Here is a 12,391-nt window from a genome sequence, read left to right on the forward strand (position 1 = left end):
GAAATGGAAAACCTGGAATGTTCAGCATGGCGATGTTCGTGACCAGGAAACGGTAAACTTAAAAAGGTCATATTAGGAATTCCAGCTGCTGTGGTGGTAAGAAATTACACGTTCATTTTTTCCGTGATTTATGCGATTCCTCATTTAAATACGTGAAATGAAGGCTCGCCAAGCTTCCCAGTAGGTTTGCCGTGTCTCCAGAATAGCGACTGCATCGCACCTCACTCCTGCACCGCGCGTGGAGTTGGGGATGAGAGGGTTACTCATCTAATGCTCTCAAAGCACACTCAGAGAAACGTAAAGTGCAGTGGAGGGGATTGTGCGCGCTCTCTTTGAACCTGCGGAAAGTGGGCAAATATGCCAAGGCTGTATTATTTAATTACACCCACTTCCATCCAAACTAAGGGGGGGAGGCGGGTGGGGGCTGTATGTTTTGGCAGTGCCCTGGGACTTCAGCTGGTATTGCGGTCAGTGACAGATACTGGGGCCACATCTGCTCAGGGGCGACCTCAGTATGAGGAGGTAAGAGCGGTCGTCTGGCAGTCGGAAGGTTGCTGGTTCGATTCCCCCGACCCTGGGTGTGTCGACGTGTTTCTGAGCAAGACACCTAACCCCCAATTGCTCCAAACGAGCTCAGTAGTACCTTGAATGGCAGCCTAATGCCATTGGTGTGTGAGTGTGTGTGTGCGTGGGTGAATGAGAGGCATCAGTTGTAAAGGGCTTTGGATAAAAGCGCTATATAAATGCCAAACATTTACCATTTTGTACGCCTCATTCAGGAGGCCCTTTCAAACAGGGACAGTTAGTGCAGGACCTGGAAAGAGCCGTTTTGGCACTGAAGACGTTTCAAGTGTGGGCCCCCTGGAGCACAGCACACCCCGAGGCTATGAATGAACTGAAATCTCAACCTGGAAGGAAGTTAACTTTACCGAGGTCATAAACAGTACAACTTTATTCTGGATTCATAACTCACAAAGAAAACGCTACTGGGAAGGGGTTGGGGTCCTGGAAATTGTACAATCCCATAATGCACCACATTGGGGAACAATCCTGGACAGCATAGATCCAGCGATATTTTGTCAACTGGTCTCAATCCAGTCGAGGTGAACGCCAACATCTCTAAAAGCTGAGTTCTCTTGCAATAGTTTTTTTTTTTTTTGCAGAAGCTGGTTGATCTGTACTGGGCTGCTATAGTCTAGGGCACAGGTGTCAAACTCCAGTCCTGGAGGGCCTCAGTGTCTGCTGGTTTTTGGGTTGTTCTCGGCACCCGTGGTTCATTCAAGTCATTGATTAGCTAAAGAATCCACATACCTTGTTCACAAGGCCTGACATTGACAGCTGATTGGAAGGAAACCCCAAAAACCTGCAGACACTGCGGCCCCCTGGAAATTCAGTTTGACACCCCTGGTCCACAGAGTTTCCTTTGCAGCGAAGGGTACTCGCTGAATTTTCTTTGGAGAAATTCAACCCAGGCAAGGTGTACGGTTTGACTTACAAATCACTCTCATTGTGAGTGAGAATTGTTCTCTCCTTGTTTATTTATAATTGACTGCTTTGTTTCGTTATTCTTTTTCTTTCAAGGACTGCCACGTAGCGCTGCTTTTTGTTTTCAAACACTAGCCTGCACGCTCTTTGTATTTGCACTTCAATCGGATTTGTAAAAGTTATTAAAATAACACTATGAAATATGAGCTGACAGCCTGGCTGCCCTCAGTGTTGCGTAAATATTGTGGGAAATATCCATTCATCTGACGTGACAGATATCTGTTTTCCATGGAATGTAACACCTACATGCTTTTCATTATTATTATTATTTTTTTACCAATTGGGAAGGAGCAACCTAACATTAATTATATTCAGTATGTGCATAGGCTTACCAAAATTTACAAAACACAGCAGCATTCATCTTTCCCTCATTATATAAAAAAACGTGAAAAATCATTGTGCGCTCTCAGCACCTAGAGCTTTCGAAACCGCGTAGAATTTTTGCCGGTGAATCGCACGTTACGATCCGTGTGATGCGTTAAGGACTGGCCGAATGTTGATCATTTTTCAGGGAAGTGGTTTTGAATGGAGCTCAAATTCCCTGCTTCACTGTGGGCAGTGCGTGGCCTCCGATAGGAAAGAGCTAAAAGCTCTGTCACTGTCCTAGCTTTCCGGACTTTCGCGTCAGAAGCCAGATGATCACATCTCAAAGAGATCTGGAGTCACCTTCACCTTACCGTCTGGGAACAGCACTTACTGCTGGAGGGTCAGGCACGCCAGGGACATGGCAGATTAGAAGTTGGTCAGATTCTCTGAGGGTGGTTTTGTGCAGGTTTGATGTATTCGACACACTTCCTTGTAGCCCATAAGCTTATGTTTCAATCACTGGTGTTGAACCTCCGCTTCCACCTTAGGCCCACCTTCACCGAGTCGATGGGATTGGAAACAAACTCCCCTCAGTGAAATTCACCGCCTTCATCCTTCAGGCTTACAGCGGAGAAGGCTAACCAGACCATGTTCCTGACTGGCTGTTACCATTCACCGTTGTGCCGAACAGAAGATCCAGCAGAACTCCAGGAGGACTGGAGCCTCCCGCGTTCGCTCGACGGTCACCTCCAGGTCACTTCCCGTGGACGACGAGCTCCTTCTCGGAGCTGAGGCTGACCGAGGCGGTCTCCTTGCGGCTGTCCCGGGACCTCCGCTCGGTGGGCGAGGAGGAGGTGGTGCCCTCCTCCCAGGTCTGCAGGGGGTGGACCCTGGTCGCCGCGGCGCCCGGCGGGTGCGGTTGCCCCGAGCGACCGTCCGTCACGGTGAAGCAGCTGTCCACCGCCGAGCCCCGGGCGGGTCGGCCGGGCCGGCACAGCGGCCCGCAGAGCAGCGCCAGGAACTCCTTGCGCACGCTGCGGTGCATGTAGCCGTAGATGTAGGGGTGGACGCAGCACTGGAAGAAGAAGAGGATGAGCGCCAGGGAGGAGAGCCAGGGCGGGACCGCGGGCGCCGAGCGCACCGACACCGTGCTCAGCACGCTGTAGGGCCCCATGCTCAGGATGTAGGAGGCCATGATCACAAACACCACCCGCGCCGCCTTGCAGTGGTAGTGGAAGCGCCGGGCGCGCACCCTGCCGGGGTAACCCGCCACGAGGGCGCCGTCGGGGAGGGGCTGCTGCTGCTGCTGCTGCTGGGGGCCCGCGCCCGGCGGGTGGGAGTCCAGCTGGTGGCCGGACTGGATGGGGTGCACCAGGGCGTTCTGCCTCCGCGCGGCGCGGAACACCATCCAGTAGCAGGCCAGCATGACGGCCACGGGCAGCCAGAAGGAGAAGGCGGAGACCAGCGCGGCGTAGGACGCGCTGGAGGACCACACCACGGCGCAGGCGTTGTGCCGCCGGTCGAAGTCGATGGCGCCCCAGCCGTAGAGGGGCGGCGTGCTCTGCAGGACGCTCAGCAGCCAGGTGCAGGCGATCAGGTTGGTGCCCAGGTGCGGCGTCATGCGCGTGGGGTAGGACAGCGGGTGGATGATGGCCAGGTAGCGGTCCACCGACACCACGATGATGGTGTTGACGCCGGCGAAGGCGAACAGGTGCATGAGCACCACCAGCGCCTGGCACAGCCGCGCGTCCAGGGGCCAGACCTGCGGCACGGTGGCGGCGATGGCGAAGGGCATCACCAGCACCGTCTGCAGCAGGTCGGCCAGCAGCAGGTTGAGCACGAAGCGGTTGGCCACGTGCAGCAGGTGCGGCTTGCGGTGGAACACCAGCAGCACCACCACGTTGCCGAACAGCGAGGTGCAGACGATGACCGAGATCAGGGCCATCTTCGCCACGCTGTTGGCGACGGACGACGGGTGCTGGTGCGGGGAGCCCGGGTCCCAGGGCACGTCACTGTTGTTACTGCCCACAGCAGGGGCCAGGGAGGTGGGCATGCTGTGGGTAGTGTGGTGGGGGAAGTAACATGGGGGGGCGGGTGGGGGTGCGGAGGTTGCGGTAGTTTCGGCTTTCTTTCAAAAACCTTTTTTTCCGATTGTTTACTACCAGTCTTGACTATTTCCGGCCTGTGGGAGAAAACAAAAGTCAAAGAGCAGCAGTAGAATTTAATGATCTTCACTAATATCTGACAGGAGGGCTGTAAACACACTGCATCAAGGACTGACTTCACCTGATGGTTTTGATTTTGTTTTATTTATTTATTATTTCGTTATTTATGTATGTGTTTATTTGTGCACCCTCTGAAGAAAGTTCTTCTTGATTAATCTCGGTGAAGACATCCCCAACCACTGCCTGAACCTCTCGCTAAGAAAATTACTGGTGCATTGAGTAGCCTACTATGTAAATGAAAATATGCCGTTTGATACCCTTTCACATAGCCTACATAGCTGCATTGGTAAAACCGTTATGTTACCATGCAACTGAAAAGCAGTCATTTTCTGCTCTCATTGCTAATGTGGCATGCCAAATGCGCTGAATAATGAAATTGCCGTTTATAATTCGGAACAAACATTCGATTAGCTGGGATTTCAGGCTGGTACTGATAAACAAAAAAAGAAACCTCAGCTCCCACCCGTCAACATTCCGTTGTTGACTACGTACACTGACACATTCATATCATTCGCTTGAAATGCTATTGGGTTTATCCTATGTCCACATAACGACACATAGCGCGTTAACAATGACAGTGTTACCTTTAGCTGACACTCGAAAATACAGCATCCTTCCTTATTTTCTTTTAACGAATAACACTGGACTGCGGCGTCTTGGCCGCTGGCGCTCCGCTCTCGGTAGCTAGCCGGTCTCTCCTCAGCCTCCCATTGACTGCGCTCCGCTCTGATCGCCGCGATGCGCTCCCATTTTAGTCACCGCTGGATAATCAATGGCAGATCCTCACGCGCAGGCACCATACGTTCAGTGTCATCGCTCAGCGAAGATCTTCCCTTTAGACGAGCATAGCTGCTGCGAGTCTTCGCCATCGGATTTGCCAGAGTAAACCGTTACATTAGATAAGCATCTCTGGATTTTTTCGTTCACTCTTGCATGTGCAGAACATCGGTGGGTGTCCTAACTGGGCGACACCTGCGCTGTGTGGGCAGTTATCGTCTGTAGCCGGTTTCATCACGTTTCTTCTCCCCTCGTGCAGAACAGAAATAGCTGTTTGAAAAAAAAAAACGGCTCTCCATACAAAATGCTCCAATATCTTACCAAGTTCTAGCAGAATGTGGGTCAATTTTGGATGCGAATGAGTAACAGTTGTAGAATGAAATTGCTTTGAATATAAAGTTACTCGCACTTGATTTAGTATTACCTGCTATACTGTACAAAATAGCAGCTGTAGGCCTATATGAGGGAATAATGACTACATGCACGTTCTGTATTTTCAGAGGGAAAGTTAAGCTTTCTCATATAATGTGAACATGCACACTGTCAAATGTTCATTGTTAAATCAATTGTTACTCCCAAATAGACTCAGCCTACTCTGACAGAGTTATATTAGCACTATACTGTGCAACTGCTGAGCAAGTTTCAGTAACAGTGCTTACCGATATTCTTTCTGTTCAGTTTTTGGTTGTGATATTTCATACATAAATCTGGGAAATAGTGAAGAGGCAGTATTAATAGATGAAATAGCAGTCACGGCTGTGGATTCTAGAGCATGGTACAAATCATTGTGTTTAATAGCCGTGATCAACTCAGGTTGCAACAAGTGGCAGTTTGTCTACAAACACAAAATACAATAGTTTTTCTTTTACTTGCTGAAAAATATGGAAGATGGTGAAAAATGATATAAATTAATGGATATGCTTATAGGTTTGATAATCAAATTACAGATTTAATTCCAAATAGACGGAAGTATAGAGTATAGAGGCTACTCTGTTACTGTTAAATTAGCACTGGACATTTTTACTGGGCAGCTGTGAAGTTACAGATCAATGAATATGCTTGTAGGTTTGAGAATCAAAGCACAGATCAATATTATCCCAAATAGTTGGAAATATAACTCTTAACAGAGTATAGAGGCTACTGTTAGAGTTAAACTAGCACTCAACATTTTACTGGGCAGCTGTGAAGTTATAGATTAATGGATACGCTTGTAGTTTCCAGAATCGAACCAGAGATCAATTGTGAGCTGTGATAGGCAGGGAGCAATGAAGGGGGTGGAGCTACGCACCAGAAGTGGAGACCTTGGTGTCTCTAGGACCCAGATTGTGAATACCATTCAATTTTACATTACATTACATTATTGGCATTTGGCAGACGCTCTTATCCAGAGCGACGTACAACAAAGTGCATATCCATAACCAGGGATAAGTTCGCTGAAAGACCCTAGAGGGAAGTACAATTTCAACTGCTACCTGTACAACAAAGATAAGGACGAGGGCCAATTTTTTATTTTTTTATTTTTTTATTTTTCATTTCATCATTTTCATTTCATTTATTTTATCAATTCATTTTACACTCAACAATCCAGCCAGAGCAACTTACAACGACAACGACACACAGGACAGCTAATTGAAGAGGGAGGGGGGAATAGAGTCGCTGACTGCACGCGCACGAGGGACCAACTGTCCCTGCGTCTGTCTCCCATGTGCAGTGGTGCAGCCGTAGCTCTGTATGACTCACGAGTTCTTCTGGGATTTAGAGATACAGTTTAATTAACGTTCATGTCCTTGAAACGCACGAGATCTCGCCCAAATTCACCATTTCGACCGTCGACGTCGACGGTTATGTTGGAGGCGTGACCTGTGCAGATGACCGTCGCTTAGCATCAGATGAAAATATAACTTGTTACTCTAAAATATAACTCAACCAATCACATATGCATATCAACACATGTTCTTATACTCAACCAATCACATACGCACATCAACACATGTTCTCATACTCAACCAATCACATACGCACATCAACACATGTTCTCATACTCAACCAATCACATACGCACATCAACGCATGTTCTCATACTCAACCAATCACATACGCACATCAACACATGTTCTCATACTCAACCAATCACATACGCACATCAACGCATGTTCTCATACTCAACCAATCACATACGCACCTCACTGAGGGAGCAGCTTTTTTAAACCGTGGGGTCTCCTGTGCTGCACTTTGCATGCAGAATTGTGCTTGCCCTTCACCACCCCAGCTTCTGCCTGTTTTCCGGATCTGCTTCTAAGTCCTGGTGTTTTTATTTATATTTCTCCTGTTTAGTAGGGGAGATTTGATGGATTAGGTACATTAGTTCATGCTGGAGCGTACACAGAAGCACCTTAAACTGATCCATTCAGTGCCAAACCAGAATAATTACATTGCATATTCATGAATATATACACTTTATTAGGTATTTATTAGACTTATGTTTTAGTCTTCTGCTGCTGTAGCCTATCCACTTAGAGGTTTGATGTGTTGTGTGTTCAGGAATGCTCTTCTGCATATCACTGTTGTAATGTGTGGTTATTTGTGTTACTGTCACCTTCCTGTCAGCTTTGTCCAGTCTGGCCCTTCTCCTCTGACCTCTCTCATTAACAAGGCGTTTTTGCCTACAGAACTGCTGCTCACTGGAAGTTTTTTTTCTTTTTTTCGCACCATTCTCTGCAAACTCTGGAGACAGTTGTGTGTGAAAATCCCAGGAGATCAGCAGTTTCCAAGATACTCAAACCACCCTGTCTGGCACCAGTCACTTAGATCACATTTCCTCCCCATTCTGACATTTGGTCTGAACAACAGCTGAACATCCTAACCAAATCTGCATGCTTTTATGTATTTAGTTGCTGCCACATGATTGGTTGATTAAGTATTTGCATTAGCAAGCTGGTGTACAGGTCAACCTAAAGAAGTAGTCACTGAATGTATATTTATTCAAAATATAAGCTGTCCTGACTCAACTGAGATCACCATAGGTAATAATTATTTTAATGTATTTACTACTTTATTTGACAGGGACAATCCACATTAAAGGTCTCATATTGTGGAACATTACACTTTTCTTGCTATGTGAGTTATAAAGGAGTTGAAGGTGCTCTATAAACATTGTGAGAGTGTCTTTTGCGCAATGCAGGTTTATTGGTAAAAGAAATTTGGTATGCTAGAAAATATTGTCCTGATGTCATGAAAACAAATGCCATAGAGCACTTCACAGAGGTGTACAGTGAAATCAATTGCTCCTGCACTTCAAAGAATAAATAATATTTAGGAAAAACCTAGATAGCAGCCTCTAGAGACAGAGGGTCATCTAGATCTGAAATCATAACTGATCATGTTGATTGAAGATCATATTGATTGAAGGCAGGCACAATACCAATATTTATACTTCAAAACAACATGCAGGCAGCAAGTGGGAATCTTTATTAAATTTAACTCCATAGCTGCAGATAAACAGCAGTTTAAATCAATTATGAAGAAATCAGTATTTTGTCTGTTTTATTTTCTTTTTTTTATCCCTGTTTCCAATGCATAATCATGTTCCTCATATGAGAGCCCACAGGCATTACATTACATTATTGGCATTTGACAGATGCTCTTATCCAGAGTGACGTACAGTTGATTAGACTAAGCAGGAGACAATCCTCCCCTGGATCAATGCAGGGTTAAGGGCTCAAAGGCCCAACGGCTGTGTGGATCTTATTGTGGCTACACCGGGGATCAAACCACCCACCTTGCAGGTCTCAACCTGTATCTACCTGTTGGATATGAGCAAGAAAGGGTCAGTCCTGGGGCCTGTATCACAAAACAGGATTAGATACCTGGAACCCTCACAAACCTTGAACAGGGACTGAATTAAAAAGAGCGGTCCCAGGTTTTACTCAGAGCAGTTATACAGCTACTGTAACTCTGTAATCCTGCTTTCTGGCACAGGGTCCTGCTCCCTGGAGACTGTTGTATTTTCTTCTTACTCAGACATAGATCATCTGATTACATAATTAACTCACATGATTATACAATTGCCTCAGCAGGTTTCATGAGTCAGGATAAATAGCAAAAGCCAGTGCACCCAAAGGTTCTCCAGGACCAGTGTTGGTTAATCCAGATTTTTTTCATACTGTTAAACCTTCTTCTGGTTTCAATATATAATTACTTATCCTTCCCTTACCACTGGAAACCATTTAGTGTCTACATGCGTAATAGAAGGATGTTTTCTGAGAGAAAAGCAGAAGTCAAAAGCCTGAAACACAGAACTCGAAACTTACAGCTGTAGAGCTCAGAACTTAGTCTTTGATCTCGCTTCGGAAATGAAAAACACACGGAGCAAAAAGGCAGCGCAATCACATACGTATAATACCTAATGGCAATGATAGCTCTTCTCCCGGTTCTGTTTGTGGCTGGGACAGAGGATCTCATATTGATGTTATTTTTGGCCACTGGTGCTTTGAGACGTCAGGCAGAGGGAAGGAACTCAATCTCTCTGTGGAGGCGGTGACTGATGTCATTCACTGCACCCACAGCTTGTTTGTGTGCTGAGTTATACAGATCAGTTCCCTTTGCCTACTATTTCCCCAGCTTTGTTGAACTCCCTCTCTACGTGCACCTGGCGGTCGAGCTGCACGTTCACGCCTGTTTTCCGTTCTGGTTCCTCAGTGGTGGAGTGACATGCCTACCACTGTCAGAACAGCAGAATCCCTCCCCCTATTTCGACGCAGACTCAAAACCCACCTTTTCAAACTCTACCTTAGTCCTCCCTCCTGATTTCCCCTGCCCCTCCTTTCTGATATCCCTATCCTTGTCTAAACCCCCCCCCCCCCCAAAAAAAATAAATAAATAAATAAAAAATGCACTTATGATGACAACTATGTTTAGAACAGCATTTCATGTGTATTTTGCTAGTTCTGGATGTGATGCTTTGACTTATGGTAGAACCTATGCACTTGTAAGTCGCTTTGGATTAAAAGCGTCTGCCAAATGACTAAATTGTAAATGTAAAATGTAAAAATAATTCAGAATAATGTGGCCAGGAACAGGAACAGGAAGAGGAAGAGGAACCCAACAGGTTTTAGGTCCAATGTGCAGTTGCGTTCAAAATAATAGCAGTCCAACATGACTTACCAGATCAATCACTGTTTTTTGTAGAAAATATATATTATATATATATTACTACATGGCAAATAATTTACCAGTAGGTGTAGTAGAGTCATAGAAAACCAACAAACCCAACATTCATGATACACATGCTCCTGAGTCTGTGTAATTGAATAATTAATTGAAAGAGGCGTGTTCAAAATAATAGCAGTGTGGAGTTCAATTAGTGAGGTCATTCATTCTGTGAGGGCGGCACGGATGGTGCAGTGGGTAGCACTGCCGCCTCACAGCAAGGAGGTCCTGGGTTCGAATCCCCGTCGGCCGGGGCCTCTCTGTGCAGAGTTTGTATGTTCTCCCCGTGTCTGCGTGGGTTTCCTCCGGGTACTCCGGTTTCCTCCCACAGTCCAAAGACATGCACATTAGGCTGACTGGAGAGTCTAAATTGCCCATAGGTATGAGTGTGTGAGTGAATGGTGTGTGTGCCCTGTGATGGACTGGCGACCTGTCCAGGGTGTATTCCTGCCTTTCGCCCAATGTATGCTGGGATAGGCTCCAGCCCCCCTGCGACCCTGTTCAGGATAAGCGGGTTAAGATAATGGATGGATGGATGGATTCATTCTGTGAAAAAACAGGTGTGAATCAGGTGGCCCTTATTTAAGGATGAAGCAAGCACATGTTTGCATGCATTTCTCTCTGAAAACCTGAGAAAAATGGGTTGTTCCAGACACTGTTCAAAAGAACAGCGTACTTTGATTTAAACGTTGATTGGAGAGGGAAAAAACGTATAAAGAAGTGCAGAAAATAATAGGCTGCTCAGCTAAAATGATCTCCAATGCTTTAAAATGGAAAGCAAAACCAGAGAGACGTGGAAGAAAACGAAAGACTACCATTCGAATGGATCGAAGAATAGCCAGAATGGCAAAGACTCAGTCAATGATCAGCTCCAGGGTGATCAAAGACAGTCTGAAGTTACCGGGGAGTACTGTGACAATTAGAAGATGCCTGTGTGAAGCTAATCTATCGGCAAGAAGCCCCCGCAAAGTCCCACTGTTAAAAAAAGACACGTGCTGAAGAGGATACAATTTGCCAAAGAACACATCAACTGGCCTAAAGAGAAATGGAGAAACATTTTGTGGACTGATGAAAGTAAGATTGTTCTTTTTGGGTCCAAGGGGCGCAGGCAGTTTGTCAGACGACCACCAAACACTGAATTCAAGCCACAGTACACTCTGAAGACAGTGAAGCATGGTGGTGCAAGCATCATGATATGGGGATGTTTCTCTTACTATGGTGTCGGGCCTATTTATCGCATACAAGGGATCATGGATCAGTTTGCCTACATCAAAATACTTGAAGAGGTCATGTTGCCTTATACCGAAGAGGAAATGCCCTTGAAATGGGTGTTTCAACAAGACAATGACCCCAAACACACCAGTAAGCAAGCAGCATCTTGGTTCCAGACCAACAAAATTAAAGTTATGGAGTGGCCAGCCCAATCCCCGGACCTTAATCCGTTTGAAAACTTGTGGGGTGACATCAAAAATGCTGTTTCTGAGGCAAAACCAAGAAATGCAGAGGAATTGTGGAATGTTGTCAAATCATCCTGGTCGATTCCATGCAACACAGATGTGAAGCAGTTCTCAGAAACCGTGGTTATACAACTAAATATTAGTTTAGTGATTCACAGGAATTTTCAGTTTATACAGTAAATATGAGTTTGTAAAGAAAAATGCAGACACTGCTATGTTTTTGAACAGCCCAATATTCATTTTTCTTCATTTTCTGTAAAGTAATTTAAAAATTGACACATTTTTCTTCATGTTTTGATTTACGATATAATGTGCAGTGTTCCCAATGCGTCGAAATAAAAACTATTATAAGGATTTTGAGCTTTACTCACGTTTTTAAACACACTGCTATTATTTCGAACACAACTGTATAGGCCGCAAGCACGTAATCGTGTTTAAAATCACACACAAGAGGCTTTGTCTGTACAGGAGTGACGCCCTGCCCATCCCCCGTCCTGCATGTTTGTAGTCCAAGGTCCTGTTTGCTCTGAGTCGTGTGCGTACACACCTGGAGAAACAGAATACTTCTCCCAGGTTTCTCTGGTGGAGGTACTATGCAGCAGGCGCAGCATTTTAACCATGTAGGCACCCGCTAAATGCTTTTTAAATGAGACATCTTATGATAATATTCAGTACACAATTTCATATGATTATGGGATGTTGGTTAGTTTCGTCAAATTATTCTCTGAGATCTAATGGAACGTCTTTACATTTCAAAGAGTAATTTCATATATATAAAATATGTATATGATGAGGGTCTGGTCGAGGCCTGATCTGTTCGTTCTAACATGAATTTCTCGATTGCACTTAAAAATGGCTTCCCGCGGTAATTCA

The 12,391-nt window shown here is 45.6% G+C and overlaps 1 protein-coding gene across 1 annotated transcript; it reads right to left on the reverse strand.

Moving 5' to 3' along the window:
* Positions 1-2,605: 2,605 nt before the first annotated feature.
* Positions 2,606-3,904, reverse strand: gpr101 (G protein-coupled receptor 101). Its single transcript, XM_061233635.1, has one exon. It carries the CDS (start codon positions 3,902-3,904, stop codon positions 2,606-2,608), a length of 1,299 nt encoding a protein of 432 aa, XP_061089619.1.
* Between the last annotated feature and the right edge of the window lie 8,487 nt (positions 3,905-12,391).

This window comes from Conger conger, chromosome 3, assembly GCF_963514075.1.
Source record: "Conger conger chromosome 3, fConCon1.1, whole genome shotgun sequence".
Lineage (NCBI taxonomy): Eukaryota > Metazoa > Chordata > Actinopteri > Anguilliformes > Congridae > Conger > Conger conger.

Coding starts and splice junctions, on each gene's coding strand:
- gpr101 (XM_061233635.1), bottom strand. CDS start 3,904: ATGCCCACCTCCCTGGCCCCTGCTGTGGGCAGTAACAACAGTGACGTG.